Genomic DNA, 19,174 nt, shown 5'->3' with positions numbered 1-19,174 from the left:
GCTTCCAATCAAATAAAATGCAGACTGAAAAAGGTATAACGAGGAAAATGCAAAGGAAAAAGTGTGTCATGGAAGTGTGGAAAGGAGGCTTTAATTTGCAATTCATGAGACATTACTTACAAATCTTCCTCCAGATGCCATTAAGAAATACCACTTGGAAAAGATGTTCTCATTTGGTTGTTGCATGATGCACAAATATGTGCCATAGTGTAAAAAAGAGAATAAAGTTGAACCAGCCAGGGAACTGAATAGTGCTTGCTCCCAGCCTACAACTTGCGAAAGGGGAGCATGTTGGCAAAGCTGTGAGTGCTCTGTGGTGTAGGGGAAAGGGGGAATCGTCTGTAACAAGTGTGCAGTTCACTTTCTAAGCAGACTGGAGATATTTGCGATTTTTCTGTCTGAAATCCATGTGGAGTTTGACACCACTGCAAATTGGAAAAACAGGTTAATAAAAAAAAATCCTGACTCACAGTTGTTCAGCTAAGATAAATTACTTTTCTGCCACATGTAGTTTTGAGATTCTTTTATTGCAAAGAGGCCTAAAAGGGGAAAGTTGTGGTGCCCAGTGGAATATAACACTGCAAAAATAGAGATATAATCCTGTTCACTGTAGTCCAAGTGGGTGGTGGACCATTTTTTTGCCCTTCACCATTTTTTTTGGAGGAAATGGGAAGCTGCTGCACAGACGGTTTCCATGTAGTTGCACTCCCAAACTGTAGTGGCCACTGGTGCTGATCAGGTGCTCTTTTACCCCAGGAGCTTCTAGGTGCCCTTCTTCCCCATCTCCTTTTGGGTTTGGAGGCAGCTCTCCCACCTCAACCCCTTGTAGCAGTCAGCAACAGTCTATTTGTTGTCTTAGCTCTGTGTCAGCCCCGACAGTAGCAACCTCCTGCTCTGTGGCAGCTAGCAGATGGCAGGCTTGGTGACAATATTTACTGCTACTTGCTGGGAGGCTGGGGATGGGAAGAAAAAGAGTTGGTGGTTAGGTTGGACTAGGTGATGATCACAGTTGTGGTGGTACAGGGAATATGGGAAAGTGATAAGCCATGGAGAAGGACAAGATTAAATGTTGCAGAGGTGTTATGGTGGAGACCTGACCTGCCTGAGCAGAGTACGATCCAGAAATGGCAGCTACAGAAAAGAAAAAAATAAAAGAATAAAAAAAGCAAAGCTACTTTTAAAAGTCAGTGGGAGAAAGAGATTTAATGCATGTGGACATATTTGTATGACATTGCAAATGTCTCAAACTAGAGATGTGATTTTTTTTTTAAAAATCTTTCTGAATTCTGAAGGACAAAATCATGGTGCTTGGTAGGGTGAGAACAGCTAGACTGGGCAAGCTGCTTTCCTGAGTACTTCTGGACCTGGCCTGCTGGACGCTGTGGTTTTGGTCCCAGTCTCCATACTGGAAAAGGGCCTGTTCTTCAGATTCGTGCTTAAATATGATTTACACTTCTGACCCAAACCCACATGTGGTATGTAAGAGCATTTTGCCTCATGACTAATTCAGTCTGATAGAATATATTAATTTATGTGCTCCCTGGCTTAGTCCACATATGAGTCAGAAATGAAGTATGTAGAGTAATGACAAAACCAAAAGTTTCTACACACAGGTATTCCTAGTGGTTGTCAGTTACCAAAGATAATATCATCACTAAGAGCAAGTAACTGTTTCAAGTACAGGACAAGGAAAAAGAGAGATGTCCAAAGAGTACAAGTAAGTGTAAGTGCAGCTCATGCCTGTCCCTGACTGAAACGCAGTCACAGCTGTACAATGAGAAGTCAGCCATGTATTATATTACCTATTTCCTTTTCTCCTTTGATCGCGGAAGCTTTTTGTGAGCCAGACTACCGTTTGCGGCAGCTGGCTGGTGTTACTCATGGTAAGCAGCATTCACTCTCCACAGGGAGCTTTGAGTGACTCTGACTCAGTCTGGCCTAGGCAGGACCTGCATTTCCACCGCTTCAGCATGTGTGACTATTTATGCCTCTGTCAAGTAGGAGGGAAAAAGCCCCATTCCTCTGACTTAGTGGCAGTTTTCTGCCCCTGTGCATAGGAGCCAGAAACTGAGAAGAGGCAGTGTGGGAGGGAGGCAAAACTGCAGTTTTTTATAATGTCAGTCTCTGTCATGAATCTCGTATGAGCACTTTCTCAACAAATGAGCAGTGTGTGGTGTTTCGTGGCCTGTCAGAGGATGTTGGCTCATTGCTAGTAATGCTCCCAGGATGTGTGACATTTTGGAAGGAGTTTATAGCGAAGATTTAAGAATATGAGATGAATGGCTTCTGATAAAGACGTACAGAAGTAGCAACAATATGATACAAAGCACACCACATAGTGGACTGTCTCCTAGTGATGCTTCACTAACTAATTAGATTGGATGGTCTTTAAATTATATTGCATGCTGTGGCTTGGCTTAATAACCTAACATTAGTCTTTCTAGAGGAGTTATCAGGCTGTAGCCAATGAGATATTGCAGACAATGACATAGAAATGTCATTCCTTCCTCTACGTTCACCAGGTTATTAGCTGAACAAGCATTTATTTGACTCCCCGTTTTTAATGATGAATTACCTTCTTATTTAGTATGACAGAACATATTCTCCACAGAGGCAAAGCAATTTTATAAGTAAGGAAAATGTCATGTTATTGCCCTAAAGATGAGAGTCTTGCAGTAGGACTGAAATGTACTCCTTTCTTATCCAAGAAAAATACCATTTGAAAAACACTAATCTTTCTGTTCTTCAGTAATGATCTCCCTCTATATTCTTCTGGTCAGAACTTACAACCACCCCTTGAAGTCCAGTCTGTTTAGCATCTGCTTTTAGTAAGTACAGGGAGGACCTCGCCAAGCCTTTTGCAAGATACCACCAGCCTGATAAGCAGATAGTAAAATTGTGTCATGCAGCAAGAGAAGTTTCAGAGCTCTCTGTCTGGGTCTCACCCCTTTGGTCTGTGCAGACTGTTGATCTAGTGGCAAGACTGGGATTACTGGGTTAATGCAAAAGAACATCTTATGGGGGCAAACAACTGCCTGATAACAGCAGAAGCCTTCCTTCTGCTGCAAGGCGGGATAGAGTTCTTTGGAATAGAGCACTTCCTTGCTTGCTTACTGCTGGTGAACTTAGGAAGTCCAGACTCTTACAGCAATTAGGCTCAGAGTCGTCAAAATACCATTTTTCCCTTATATGTGGAATATTATCAAATAATTACAGTAATTAATATGGCATCTGCTCCTGAGAACTGTTTCATTTTCTTCTGGTGGTAACAGGATATGTCTTTGTCTTTTTTTTATCTTTTTTTTAAACCACAGTAGCATTCCAGAGATGTGCCATAATATCCTTTTTCTCCATCTGGAAATACTGCATTAGATAATTGTCACTTGCGCTCAGCTGGTCATTGTCTCCTTTTTATTAGCTTATCATAGAAGAAGGCAAACCACTTACCCTGTTTCTAGTTTTACTCCCTTTTGTACTTGTGAGTAATAAATATGCTTAAGCCATATTAAGAGATTAACATTATTACAGTTTATTTATGAGTATGTCTTTTTTAAGTGCTGCAGGAATTCTTTAACCGCAGAGAATGGCTTTGCTTATGGCCATGCATTGATTTACAAAATGTCACCCATCGTACATCACCCTGGGGAAGCAGATGATATATTGAATATTCCCATCCAGGTTCTGCACACAGACATCAAATGACAGCCTACTGGCCAGACTGCAGTGGTATCCATTAACATACTACCATGCAAACTGGCAGCATGCCAGCCCATCCCTGAATTCCTTCAGGGGTTTATGGGCCTCCACAAGAACTCCAGTGTAAGACTGTAAGGATAAAAGCAACAATTCTCCTTGGTTTTTTGTGGCAGGCCTCACCATTGGTACACAGGGAAATCTTAGCCCTTGCACTGATTTTCAGTGAGAGATCTTGATACTCAGGAGAGCATCAGGCCCAAAGAGCTGCCCACCCTAGACAAGACTGGCTCAGGGCTCGGATTTTTGTTTTCCCAGTTGCCTGCACTGCCAGAATCAAAGTACACTTTGGCTTTGCTGTTTGAAAGGTTACTTAGAAGCAGACTTAGAAATGCATGCAAAACCCCATACCCCTCAAGACAGCTAAATTTGTCAGTGATGAAAGGGTTGCATGGTGCCCACAGAAACCTCAGATGACAAGAAGCACGAGTGAAGCCAGCACAGACTCTTCTGCTCTTGGACTCACAAAATGAGTCAGACCTTCATGGACACAGCATTTTCCACACCCTGACAGCTCAGAGCAATGTGACTTTGTCTGTACCTTCAGGAAAAAGCACTGTACAATGAAGTGACTGTGAAACACTACCATATGATGGTAGTGTGCATGCCTCTTGTTGGGGAAAGGGCATTTGGGACTCGTCTAGTTGCAGCTGGATTCGTCTCTCCTCTGTTCTTCTGTATTCTAAATTTTGCTGGATAGCCTGGCCAGTGACTGTCTGTGCAGTGAAGTGGCTTATCCCCCTCAGCACAGGCGTCACAGTGCGAAATTACATGGTGGCTGGGGAAATCCCATCTGAATTGCTCAAAGCTTCCCCTCATCAAAGGGAAGCCCCAAGACAGTTCAGGGAAAACCACACAGGACTCTGAGGAAGCTCTTATCCCTCCTCTTCCCGTTGTTCACATGAGCAGGCAGGTTTGCTTTCCTGAAAGCCCAAGGGGCAAGAGTATTTCCTTTTCTCCCCTCTTCATTTGCTGCGATCAAGCTGCAGCTCTCCTCAGTTGCCATAGGTTGCATGATCTAAATTTTCTCAAATGGGGAGGATTCCCAGAGAGGATCCTTCTGTCTCTGGCCTCTGATGGTGTTGGTGTGATGTTGCTTGCACCGGCAGTTCGGTTCATCTGGGCTGGCAAAGCACATGAGGAACAGCACTCAGCTCTGGACAGGAGTCAGCACTGCTGCAAACTGCTCAGAACCCCCTGAGGTTTTCAGAGCAGGTGCAGCTTCTTCATCCCCCCAGTTGCTGTAGTCCCTAGGCACAGCCCCATCTCTTTGTAAAGGGCTTTTTCCCACAGTGAGCAGCTTTCTACTGAAGAATAACTTTGGAAATATTATTGTTCCAAGCTCAAAAGCAGTCCTTCTCCCTCCACTTTGAGTGGATTCTCACTGCAGAGGAACCGCCTCAATTTTTGAGGTGCTGGGGAAAGCAGGCAGTCTACCAAAATAGCCGCAGCCTAGTGACCAGGCACGTGTGACCCCACTGCCAGGAGGACGTGGCTCCCCAAGCAGCCCCTTGGTCAGCAAAGGCAGGAGAGACGCTTCAGGCACCCATCTGGATGCTGGCCATGACAGCAAACCTCTGCTTTTACCTCAGGGGGAGGCACAGGGTCAGGAGCAGGACACTGGGGCAGCCTGGGTTTGCCTCAGGCAGTGGAGCCATGATTTGAGGTCAAAGCACCCACAGCGCTTAGCAGAGGTGCAGGGCTTTCCGGCTGCATTGCTGCGCTGGGCTGCCTTGCTTTCAGCTCAGCCTGCTCTGGCCAGCGTGCATGGGTGAGACTCCAGGACTGCCCCGCCGCAGGTGGCTGAGAGCTTCCCCATTCAGACAGCTGTGCCGATTAGGTGGAAGTGCTCTTCTAATATAGGCTTGGGAATTTAAAATATGCTGAAGAAATAAGGTTTTGAGTGCAGGCGTTGGGGCTGACCAACTAGGTGGGTGTCTCCTAGGCATTCCTTTCTTAAACAGCAGTTGTTTCCTATTTCTATATCTAAAACAAATTTAAAATTTCATCCAAAGATACACCCAGCATTTCTTACGTTCTTACAATAAAAAGAGACTTGCTAAAGACAATTACTTGTTTTATATCATTTGCAGAAAGAAACCTTTCCTAGAAAGGCAGGAATGAGCAGATTTGCCCGTAGTTAGAAATTCTTGTTTTCTTTGAGAAGATAGTAAGTGGCAATGTAAGAGATGAAAAATCCTTTTAAAAAATACCACTGCAGTCCAACGTGGAATTGAACTTTGCTTGAAACTTTCAAAGGGCTCTGAGTATTTCAGGCTCAGGTTACATGACAAAACACAGACTCGGGTACAACTCCTACTATTAAAAAACTAGACATCTCTACATTTCCATGTGTTAGATAAATCCCAGCAAGACTACAGTGTGTATGTCTTGTGATGCACAATGTCAAACTCCATTGTACTATGGAATAAAATGTTTAATTAGTGAAAGTGCGTCATTGTGTGGAGACAAGATATTTGCCTTCAGTAGTCAGAGCAAGGAGTTTCATTAAAGGTCATCTAGGGCATAAACATATTTAAATAATGGTATTTAAACGTTATTTAGAATAAGTTCTTAAGGAGGGCTTTTTTCTAGTAGCAATCGCAAACACTTCTCATCATGCAAGCACAAACGTGGCCTTCTTTTGCTCTCCTGTTTGTGTAGAAGTAAGAAGGCTCCACAGTAAGATGCTCGAAGTCTTAAGTTGCCTGTGTTTCCATGAAAACTATGTTGGTGTGATGCTGAGCTAGCACAGTGTGCCACATCTTGGAGCTGTAGTTTGTTTGGTTTTTTTTCTCTGGCTGACAGACCTGCAGATTCTTAAGCTTGCACTCTGGTTCTTCTAGAAAGAAAAATACTGCTTGGAAATTGATTCTTTTTATTTTGGTGATTCTTGCTTTAACAAGTAATGGTGATTGCACTTTAAAGTGCCTCCTGTTACTTGAGTGGTGGTTATATTGTCTGTGTTTTGCTTCATTTTGTTTTCTGGTAACATATTTGTTGCTATGCCATCAAAATTTCTTTTCCAAAACCTGACCCATTCAGGAAGAGTTACTCAGATACCTGTAATCACTGCCTCTAGTGTTTAGATCAGTCAAAACAATCCCATTTTGTTTTGGATACTTGTGTGTGTGAAAGGGATACTTGTGTGTGTCAGAATAGCAATTTGAGTATGTCCTAGAGGCTCCAGCAATAGGTGGGAGACTTGCAGCTATTCTGGTCTAATTCAAGGCACAACATCCTTTTCTCAGTTCTGCAAATACAGCCCAGGGCTGTTGCTGCTGGTCCCTGTGAAAAGGCTTTCAGACTGCAAACAATTTGGTTCAAGACTCAAATTGAGAGAATTATTGAATGATTATGTAAAGAATTATCGACACCTGATAATAGAATTATTTATAGTACAATAAAATGAGAACTGTCAGTATTCATAGGATGGATTTCCCCCTCATACGAAACAGAAAGTTTGTCTTTGAAGACTCTCCCATCACATCTGGATCAACACAATGTGTTATGCCTGACTAATGTATGTAAGCAGCTTTTTTCCAGAGCACATTAGGCTGGGGATTTTCCTTTATAATCATTTTCCTGATGGAAAAAAAATATGCCTTTTCACAGAAATAAAAGTTCTCCAAGAGAAAACCGAAATTTTACCCTAAAAAATAAAATACCAGTTTTCTGCCAGGGAAACTGAACAGATAGAGTCCCACTACCTGTCTGGAAGGCTCCTGCCAGTCTCACGGTGCAAGAAGGAATAATATTGACAAGGCGGTCACCTAGAAAAATGTCCCTGCTTTGAGTATGCCCAAATGGAACACGTTCAGTGTTTCCTTCCTCCCATTTGTTTGAGATCTTTATTTCCTTCTGCACAGCAGAAACTCCATTTTCCAGTCAGCTCAGTCCTTGAGCCCTTGCTCCAGTTCTAGCAATGAGCTTCTCTGTGACACAGGTCATGCTGCTTTGCTTTGCTCCTCCAAAGACAGTTGAACAGCTGTGGCCTCCAGATCATTGTTACTGGCGTCAGTGAGATACTGCTAGGCTGAAGAGTCAGAAAAGCCAAAATGTAATACTGGTGACCAGGGTGTCTCCTCTGGGAGAGCTACCCAAGCCAAACCCTTCCTGCAGCCTTGGCTGGCCCTGCTGTCCCAGCCCGACTCCAATGTACAGCAGATGATTCAGCTCCCACTTTGCTGCAGGGCAGTCCCACAGCTTGCTTCATCCCTTAGAGAGCTAGTACCTCCCCTTTTTACTTTTGTGTCAGCCTATACGCTTGCTCCTAGGCAGCCTGATAAGTAGTTTTTTTAAACTCATGCCTAATAATTTGTCTGAACATACCGTATCCCCCGCCTGGGCCCAGTGCCAGAGTGCAGGCTGATGAAATGGAGCGCCCTGGGTGCTGCTAGGTGATTGCTTTGGTTAAAGCAGGGGAGGCTAAGGATCTGGACATGTGCTGCAGCTGTTTGCATATTTTGCCTGTTGGATCGTCTGCCAAAATCATTATGAAGCCCTTGGATTTTCTGATGGAGGCTAAAAGGTCTGAACAAATAAATATTTTACAAAACAAATATCTACACAGAAAAGGGAGCAATCGCTTTCTTCCCAATAAGGAGCTGGGAGGGAGACCAATCCCCAGTTCCTAAACACAGTATGGTACTGTAGTGGCTACTAAACTGCCCCAAAATTCAATTGTCTTGCACAGTTCAAGGGAATATCGTGCCCCATATAGCCTGGGGAAGAACCTTCTCTCGATTTGCAGCAGTTTAGGATAGCACAGCTGACAAAGCAGACCCTTAGACAAGAAACACTATCTCGGAGATCAGAAGAGAAATTGTGGTTCATGAGATCTGTGTGCAGCTTCAGTTTCACTTGCCCGTATTTTTGTGAGAGCAAAATGTGGTTTGAGAAGTTCAAAATGCCCTGTGAAAACTCCCAGCTGTTCCCTTCATTTAGAAATGAAAGCTCAAAAAAACCCCACTGTAATTCTAGCAGTCGCGGTTCTGCCTCTCTCAATGAATTACAGCTGGCCAGGCACTCGAATTTCCTGCGAAACTGCTCTGAACCCAGACCCACGGGGCAGCACGGCATGAAGGGGTTGCCATGGGAACTGCTCTTTGTGATTCGAAATACTGAAGGACTGTTTTCAGGGAAACTCCATAGAAATGTGACATTTGCTGTCTTAGATAAAAATAACACTCCCTTGATGAATCAAAGTTGCAGGAGACTCATGAAGGTTGGGGTTTTTTGTTTGGGATTTGAAAGTTTCTGGGTATGATGTGTCCAGTTCTTTAGAATGTTTTTTTCATTTGTAATCACTAAAGGTAACAGCTGATTGTTGAATGTATTTAATATAGTTGTTGCTTCTATTCAGAGCACAGATTCATGATCTCCACATTGATTCATTCTTTGCCATTCATACTTTTCTGGTGTAAGATTTCCATGGCTTGAAGCCACAGAAATATGAGTAGTATATACCACAAAGCTTTCAAAGGAAGTAGTACTGTTAAAAAATCTAATTGGATCTGACTTCATTTCATTTTGCTGAATTTAAGCCGTAAAAGAATGCGTAAAGCTTTTAGCCTGGCTTGGAGGAAGGTCATAACTGTAATGCTGGGCATGGGACAGCTCAGCTGTCTGTTAGGCGGTCCTTCAAGCTTTATGTTTGGAAAGAGTACAGATAGACGTTCAACTTCTTAACATTCGATCCTTATGACAGTTTCATATCTTATTATCAAACACATTTGATTAAGGCTTTGCAAGAACTACCAGCAGTGGGTCTGCAATCAGAAACTTTCTTGATTTCTCCTAGAGAAATCATACTAAATGAAGTGATAGTTCTCAAGTTCCAATACACTTCCCATGCTCTGAGCTTTCATTGTATTAGAGGATTGAAAACCAAAAAGATTCATGGTCAACACCTGCAAAATAGGCCATGGAATATTACCACAGAATTATTCATGCAATTTGCCCTTAACTTCTGGCTGAACTACATCCAATTTATTTTTTATTTAAAAATGGCACTCAAACTAGACTGTCTTCTTGAGGATTTGAAACCATTTGAGTAGATTTCTTGGCCCCAACTCCATCTTAAATCAACAACAAGATTTCCAAAGGTCCTGCAAGACCAGCGTCTTGAACAGAAAACCTGAGGGTTTAATTACTCATTCCCATATGTGAGTCTGCTAGAAAACGTGTGCAGAAATTAGTAGCTAGCATGGTTAATAAATATTTACTATAATATCATACTTCCATACTATGGGTGTTGAGTGTAGGAGAATTCCTAGTGGAATCAGAGGTATTTGGAAAAGAGATTTGAATGGAGAGGAAAGATAAATAAACCTTGGCTGTTTTTCTAGAGATCACAGATTTGATTCTTCGCACAGAAAGAACTTTACGGTGATGGCTTTAGAACAGAGAAAAGGTTTTGCTGAAATTCTAAAAGAAAGCATGCCAGAAATTCACAATGAGAATGGTCAGACATGGTTTCTGTGCCAGTAGTTTGCTGGGTTGTTAGGATGATGTGCTCCGTGTGAAGATGAGATGAACTGTGCCAAAGTGATAAAAAAGCACAAGGGTCGCTGTTTTTCTAAACTTTAAGAACCATAGTTACAAAAGTAGAAATAATAAAGCAACTCCTAACTTGATGACACTGTCAGTCTGATATTATAAGTCAAAGGTAGTTTAGCTGAAATGTCTCATTTTTACCAGCTTTGCAAAAATTGTATTCCTTACCCCTGAAAAAATGAGATTGTTGGGATATTTGGTGAGGAACATAGATGCATATTCAGTGTGTTTACTGGATATGAAAAAAGTCACAAAACTAGAATTTGGAAGAACAATTAAACCTGTTTGGAGAAAACTAATGTAGAGAGGCTTACAAACTCTAAGTATCCATTATTACTCCATCAAAACATTAAGTGTTAAGTGTTTTCATTTAAATGTGCGTATATGACAAACTGCAGCTGTCAGGATTTAAATACAGGAGTATTTCCTTAGCATTTATTTGTTCATTTTGGGTTGGGCTTTTTTAGAGTGGTGATGTTTTAAGAGTGAGATAGAGGATTTCTCACCTGTGTTGGGGAACAGAAAGATTTTTCAGGTTGGCTACGTCTCCCAACACATTGACTGTCAAGATACAATCATGTAGAGTATGACTAGGAGGTCAAACATAAAGTGTTTCTAAGTACAAAAGTTCAGAAAGGATAGCTCAGTCCACTTCTCCAAAGCAGAATGCTAGCATAAGATTATGAAACAATAAATAAACACATATGAAGTTTGCCTTGTGGTTTTTGAGGAATTAATTTGCTTTTGGTTTTCAGTTTTTCCGTACTGTTCTGGGAGGCCCTGGTGATGCTGACTCCTTGGTTTTCTCTGTCACAAGCTAGTCAGTCCTGAAATCACCAGAGTGTAGTCTTAAAGAAATGAAGATGTAAACAGAGTTGTCACTGAGGGGTTTAGAGGCACTGAGCATGTTAGATGAACAGCCACATCAGACCCATGACATCCCTTTTTTCTTTCTGCTTTAGTTCATTGCCATTTGCCCTTTGTCTTCTTCCCCAGCAACCCTCAATACACACCAAAACAGAAACAGCAAAACCTTCCTACTGTACACAGTGTGCAGCCAGGTTTAAGGAGATATTCTAGTCTAGTGGAAGGTGTCCCTGCCCATGGTGGAGCTGTTGGAACTAGCTTTAAGGTCCCTTTCAACCCAAACTGTTCTATGATTTTGTGATGATATTGCAGTTATATTTGAACATAATTTCATCCAAATCTTTCCATGCTCCCCAGAGCTCATATTGCTGTGCAAAGGTGGCCGGTGTGAGAAATCTCACTGTTTTTCCTTCGACATCCCATACGAAACATTAAGAATTGGGACACTGCCTTTTACTCACTGGGATATTTTTTGTTTCATTTCAGCTCTATGATGGGCCTGATGTGCAATCCAACCTGATAGGCACTTTCTGCGGACAGTCTCTTCCACTGGCAGGGAGTACTACAGGGACCAGCCTGCATGTGGAGTTTTATTCTGATGGATTGAACACTAGAAGCGGGTTCCAGATGCTGTGGCATGTTAATGGTAAGTTAGCCAGGTATCCTCTGGGTAGGTAGGTTTTGTTCTTCCCTGTATGTGTAATGGAGTCCCAGCTTATGCTGTCTGATGTCAGCTAAGTAGAAATAACCCATTACAGCTCTAAAAAGCATTGCATTTCCTCATAATTCCTCAAACACTTTCCCAGTGGATGTTTCTGCACGTGCATACCTTAGAAGATCATCTGATCAGAAACTGAGAGCTGTTAGTGAAATGTGCTTTAATTTGCAGGAGCAGGTACAGGGATGAGCGGCATCGGCAGAATAGCTGTACTGAGCAGGAGATACATTACAGGAAAATCATGGGTGACTTGGGGTTTCTAATGGGAAACACTCAGCCCTCAGGTTTGCCTCATTCCTATAGATTTGTGTTTTCAGTGCGGGCTTCTCTCCAGTTTTATTTAGTGGTGCTTGTTTTCTTGGGTAGCACGTTCACTTCCAGCTGCCTCCCACCCCCCTCCTCTGCATGAAATAACATTGGCCAGGATGTGCTTTGGGTGTTTTTTCTCTTGTTCTTGCGTGTCACGAAGAAAATAGGCAAGCATGCACACCAGTTATAAACCAATCCGTTAATGACTATACAGCTGTGAACTATGTTTGCAGTTTCTTCATAAGTGAGGCTAAAAATGCAACTTTTTCACTCCGCTTATTTAACAGCAATATTGGACTATAACAAGATTAAGTCGTGTGCCATTGTACATCCCATCAAAGAGGATCCAACCTTGAAAATAATTAAATCGCCACAGTTGCCCTGTCTGTCTAATCAGTTCACACCATTCAGCCTTCACAGCATTGTAAAGCAGCTGAAATCGGCTGCAGAGGCCTCACTGTGGGTTGCTGAGGTGTATGGCATGCTATACATTGTTTGAATAGGAGCTCCTCTGCGCTGCTGGCGTTTGCAGCCTCCCAAAGGGCTCTCGTCGACTAGACAGTGGTGTTTTGCATTCAGCAGAGGTCAAGGAGCATTTCTGGGCAAAGGAGGGACATATGCGGGAGGAGTGAGATGTGTGGCAGGAGCCAGCAGGGAAAGTGCGGCAGCACAAAGGTAGGTTCTTGTGCTTTGAGGTGATGTCATTCTGGAACTGCACAAAAGAAGAAAAAGTGGAGGCTTTTATGCACAGCCAGATGACATCAGCTCCATACAGTAGCCATGGTGCTGGGTTAACTTGCTTTTCTAAAGCTCTCAAAGCTTTCCAGAATTTGCCTGCGTGGTAAGCCCTCTTGTGCTTTCCCTCCACGTCCCCCTCCAAATGTTTTTGTGGACTCTCCAGCCCTTTTCCAACCCCCTGCACTCCTTTTCTACACTGACACATTTACTTCTCTGTCAGACAGCACTGCTCCTCTTTCATTCCTGGACACTAAACTGCAGCCTAACATTGCACAGGGCCTAGGCTGCTAATGTGGGCTGTATCTAAGCAGCAGAGTAAGATCTGTGGGTTCAGATAGGGCTGGCTCCTAGGGAATGTCTTTGCTGGCTCTGACATCCCAAATACGACTCCTGACAGCCTGTAATATGAGTGCAAGTTCCTCCAGAGCTGGCCACACTTGTCATCTTTTTGTTCATTGCAGGCACTTCCTTTTTTTCTTGACTGGTACCATGCACAGATATGGGTATTCCTCTTACCCTTGGTGGCTACATGGTCTGGGCATATACCGCTGCCCTCAACTGGATAAAATTAGACAAGTTCCTGTAGTCAGGGTGCTATATTTGCTTCTCCCTTTTGAAAATCTTTCAAATGCAGAAAAAAAGCTCACTGGAGAAAGGCTCCTTATCTAGGAGAACTGATCAGAAGATGCAGCCTTTGAACTGGATATTTTGGAGTGAAGCATTCAGGTCCCCTCTTTCCTGCAGGCAAATCCCTAAGAGAGTCTAAACCTGGAGCTGGTAACATCTCACCTGACAAGAAAATAACAAGGCTACGTGTGCTGGTGAGAGAAGAGTTTTGCTTGTACTCAAGTGACAAATGAGTACAATTTCTTTTATGTACGTACATTATGAGTACACAAAAAAAGTGCTCTAGAGTTGAGGCTGCTGTGAACTATTTCTCAGGCTGTCCACGTGCTCCTTAGCTGGCAGTTGTGAAGCATCTATGTGATATGTATCAAGGGCATTCACGTGCTTTGATGATAAAAGAGATCAGTATTTACATCTGCCACCATATGCCTGATACAGTTCACTCTTTCTGGCAACTTTGCTCGGTTATGAGACGATCATGAAAAGCCAAAAGTTTACCTCATTGATATCTGATGTGAGGAACCCCTCCTGCCACATGACACAAATTTTGAGTATTTTGATTTGAAACATTTGCATCTGATCTTGCCAGTCGCTGAGCCACTACTTTGCAGTTGCTGAGTTCCTGAAGGAAACCCAGTCTTTAGGCTTTCCCAAAGACACAATTAGTAACTGATCTTAGGAGAATGCTGTTATTTATGCTTAAAAGTGTCCTATATAATTTTAACTTGGATGCAACACTGTAGTGCAAAGAGTTCAAATTAAAAGTGGTCGTGGTTCTGAAATAACACTGTTCATGTAAGGGGCTTTCATTGATGAACCTGGATTTAGAATTGATTGGGCTAAATCACTAATGTTTTCTTCTGCAGCCAAGGCCTCAAGAGGGTTTATTCACCAGAGGAAAGCTTGAATCTGCAAGATGCTCATTCTGCTTCTACTGTTTATTAGGAATCTTAATATAGGAAAATATATTTGGGGGCATATATTGGCCTTTTGAGAAAGAACAAATTCTTGGTAGCAGTCTGGATATTGCAAAGATGGCATGCCAATTGAATTGCTTTCCTTAAAAAAAAAAAGCAGGAGGCCAAAAGGGCAAAGGTCTCTCAGTGCAAAATTACACCAGTGACAACTGTCACTATCTGAGAAGACACATATTTCCTAGACCTGTCACTTACCTTATTAGGCTACATGCATGTGGGAGCTGACTGCTTTATATATACATCTGCATTTCATTAGAAGCTTACTCATTTGGCTGCTTGATTGTCAGGAAATTTAATTGGCTTTTCTCATAATAGGCAAAATTTATGCCCACTATTCTGTTTTCTATGACATATTAATTTCCCCTTTAAAGAGGAAGCACAGCACATTATTGAGAAAATAATTATGTAGTTCCAAAGTATTGTATCGCTCTTTTCCTTCACCACCATCTTCTTTCTGTTGGATTTCCCTAAGAAATGTTTGGTGGACAGGTGTGAAGAAGGCTGCTTGGCTCATAAGAAAAGTTTTCATTAGCCTGGGTCTGTATTTTCAGAAGATGAATATTATGAAAAGGCATACAATAACTAAAGACTGGTGTTTTCAGTATGTGTCACGTAAAATGCAAATATTTTGTTAGTTCTTCAGGGAAGCATAACAGAAACAGAGATTAGATTAGATTAGATGATTAAATTAGGATGCCGAAGCCATTCGCTGCAGACATTTGCCAGGCATCTGTTAGGATTGCTGGAAAGAATGCCGCATTGCAGGTCAATGAGGGAGCGGAGGCCCAGATTTCCTAAGCCTGAATCATAGCTCTGTTGTTGATTTCTTGTGCGGCCTTTGACAAATTGCCGTTTGTTTAGTTTTCAAAAATGACTATTCCTTTTCAGTGTCTTTCTGTCACATTAAGTCTAAGGACGCATGGGATCTGACCTTTTGAAGTCCTGAGCAGTTTTTTTGAGTTGTGGGTGATACCATGTTCAGAGCTGGCTTTTTGTATTGCAGTTCTCTGTGAGAGCTCAGGATGAATTAATTTCTGTTTCTTCAGCAAACTGGACCTCCTCCCACCCCCAGACTAATACATTAGAATAAGGGCCAAAATTTTCTTTAAAAGCTTATTGCTGAATGGTTTGATCAATGTCTGAGAGCTAGAAAATGTTGCTTTTTTTTTTTAACATTGAACACATATCAGCTGATATGGGAGCTGTGGCTGTTAAATATTTCAGAGGATTCAACTCCTGTTTAAACGGCTAAATTTGCCTTTATGTCTCTGCGTCCCAGAGTAGTCTCTTTGTTTATTATCCATCTTACTGATTTCACATTGGAACATGTTGAAGAAAATACCAGAATTCAGGGGACTGATGAAACAATAATAATCAAAACTATAGAGGTGATGAAGAAACCAGAGAGAAGAAAAAAAAGAACCCAAAAGCACAGCACAGTTTATCACCTGAAATTTTACTCTCTTGTATAAACCCTCATCACCAAAATTCTCTCTCTTGCTCCATTGGATACTATTCTATAAACTAAACCTACTCAAGAGAGCAAAAGATTTCAGAATCAAATCCAAGTTTTACTTCATGCAAGTATTATTGTAGTACAGGCAAATGTTCGTACTACCCGCTACTTGCAGCTATACTCAGTTAATGCTTACTGAAAAATTCCACGATGAGCACAACAAATGGAACAACGCTGAATCCTTTTATGTCACTAACTTTGATTTTACAGTGTCATTTCACTTTAAACTTTATGGAAGGGATTTTTCTAGCATGTGGCTAAAACATACCCATGAATAAATCTGAAAACCTTGCAAATAATAGAGGTTTCCACAGATTAATACTTCTCTATTCAGCTATAATTATTTATGAGAATAGGGATTCTTCTTTGGTTAATGAACACCATCTGCTAACCAAACAGGCAGTAATATGGAAAGATCTATAAATCATCCCTTGCACAATCTTCAGCAACTACTTAGATTTTAGCCAGAGGAAAGCAAAGACACTAAATGTATGTTTCCCGAACTTTCTATTTGTTGTCTGATTTCCTAGCAACTAACAGCAGCTTAGGTAGTTGTTTTAAGCATTTTTCAAGGGACTTCCAGAACCTTTATACTACTAGAAGAGTATCTCCCATCCCTTTTTTTTCTCAGTTTAACTGCAGGGCTGAATTTTCCAAAATAACTGCAAGAAGGTCTGCACAAACTGAGCATACGCTGTATACAGTTCAGCTACAAGAACTTTTCCACAGTGCAGCTGTCTGTAAATCTGTCCACAAACAGCAAGACCATGTATTTTTGTGCTGAGAAAAACTTTAAAAGATGTTTCAATATGAACTGAATGGGTCTCACATTATTCACCACTATTGCAGCGAGAGCTGAAGTCATGCAGCAATTTATAGGTTCTGCTTCCACAATATTATTTACCCCTAAAGACCAAATCTTTTTTCCTTTGTTGCCATAAACAGCATAAATTCCATTATTTTAATAGAAGCAAACTCTAATCTGATGTTTGCAGACAAATGTAAACAGTAGAAGGTTTGTATTCATTTAGTGGTGATGCCAGAGATGGAAGAAGTTTAATTAGCTGGGATGATTACATCATCATTTAAACTTTTCCTATTTCAATATCTTAATAAAGTAGGCAGGCTACTTTGGTATGGAAATTACATTCCAGGTTAAATCAAAATGTATTTCTTAGCTTGCTCAAAAAACAGGAAACAGATACAGTACATACAAGTGAATGTTTCAAAAGAACAGGACTGGCATTTCTCATGAAGTTTTCGTTTTAAATGCAAAATCAATACATATATCCACATACTCATATAGGTATAAAAATAAATATGCATCTACATCTGCATCTTCAGTGTGAACACCATACACATGAATGTAATTTGTTTGATATCTTCTCAGGTTATTTTAAGTCTGCCAAGGCTGATTGCAGTGCCTAGTATAAGCATCTTAAGGCAGGGGATCTGTTTTCATAGGTAACACACACGTAATAGGTGAAATACTTGCAGTTTACTTTTCCTTGATGGCTTGTACCTGTGATCCGATCAAAGAAAGGGATAATTCTGTAATAATTTTGTGACTAATGAAAATGGGGAAGACACTGAGTAAGAAGTCAGGGATCAAATTCTAAATTAATCTTCTTAGAACATTCAAGACAAAAGTTTTGTGAATCATAAGGACCCATAATATTCCAGGAACCAAAATATAAGCTGCAAAGTCACTGAAGTTTGCTTCTTGTTTTGAAACACTATTCCTGATCATTTTTATTATCATTTTTTTTTATTAATTCTAAGGCTTGGCAAATCTTTCACATACAAAATGTATAAGCATTTCAAAAAGTTTTTCTATCATAATTTGAGGTTTTCTCATTTTAGTGTTAGATAGATGTAGCAAGTGAGTTTAAAGGCAGGAATATCTGTTTTAATCTCTTAAGTATTTCTGTAAATATTTTGTTAAAACCATCTAGCATCTATATATTTTTTCAAAAAAGCACAACAGAACTGATTCTTACCTCATCCATGTAAGAGCAGAAACATAATATATAGACTTTCTGCCAGCTGGTCAGAGAGTTCAGAGATTATGATTCTGCTCTGATACAGAGGCTTCTGCTTTGCATATGCAGGTCAGTCAAAATAGTTCAGGTGTGAAGTTCACATATTTGCAAAGATCAGGGAGTCTTTTTTCAGGTATTAGTGAATACTTAGGCATAAACTTAAGCAATTTCTGATCTGTTTGAAACAATAAATGATTTCAACATGAGTTCAGCACATTCATTATAAGAAATGAATCAGACATCTAAACTTTACCTCCATTTTACTGGAGCATGTAAGAAGAATTATTTCTCTTTAACAAAGAGCCTTTTCTGGGAACATTTGTAGTTGGAAGAAAAGAAATGGCACATGAAAACCAGTTTGACATTCTTATTCATGTGCTTCACACACGTCATCCAGAGAGTATCGATTCAGCTCAGAGAAAATATAAACCACTCTGGAGAGGGAGCATGAATAATCCGAATGCTACCTGCAAGGGTTGCATAGAAAGAAAGGTCAGGGCCTCAAAGCCCATCACACAAGCTTTCCACTCATCTGAGCCACTTCGGGTTTAAATAAAAAAACATGTCTTTGTGGCTATCAGGAAACTCTTAGTAGGAGAAGCTGAGTCATAACTGCCTGTTTAGTTTAAAATGTTCCCAGCTTTCCTCAGGCTGAGATAAATGGCAATTGGCTTTGTTCTCGCCTGCTGAAACTCCCCTGCCTCCCCGTTCCCACCCCTCAGGAGCCGAGCCATCAAGTCTGTCTGTTGAGAAATCGTTCTGTTTCCCAAGCTGGCGAGGCGGCTTTCCCCTCCTGAAGTCTGGCCTCAGCGGCTGTGTCATTCCTGCTGCTGAGGGAGAAGAGAGAGAGTAACTCACCCTGCAGATTCAGCTGTAGGGCTCCCCCCCTGCCGACAACTTTTTTTTTCTCCAGCTATAAAAACCCAACGATCTGGTTTCTTTTGAGGAAAATTAGGCCATCTTCTGATGGCACTGGGGAAAAAACCGGGGTGGTGGGTTCCACTGAAGCTTTCTTCCTCTCTGTCTCTCTGCTGAAATATTAATGGATCTGTTTCTCCGGAGGGACTGA

At 41.4% G+C, this 19,174-nt stretch overlaps 1 protein-coding gene across 1 annotated transcript in view; it reads left to right on the top strand.

Annotated features, from left to right (window-relative positions):
- The window catches only part of CUBN (cubilin), a 155,121-nt gene that overhangs the window by 51,859 nt on the left and 84,088 nt on the right, over positions 1-19,174 (top strand). The window contains exon 32 of the mRNA XM_056336735.1: positions 11,665-11,824. Coding sequence (XP_056192710.1) covers positions 11,665-11,824 — 160 coding nt within the window. The remainder of the gene's footprint in view (positions 1-11,664; positions 11,825-19,174) is intronic.

Source organism: Falco biarmicus, chromosome 4, assembly GCF_023638135.1.
Source record: "Falco biarmicus isolate bFalBia1 chromosome 4, bFalBia1.pri, whole genome shotgun sequence".
NCBI classification, from domain to species: Eukaryota; Metazoa; Chordata; class Aves; order Falconiformes; family Falconidae; genus Falco; species Falco biarmicus.
Note: the sequence above shows the minus strand (reverse complement) of the source record. Positions and strands in the feature narration are given on the sequence as shown.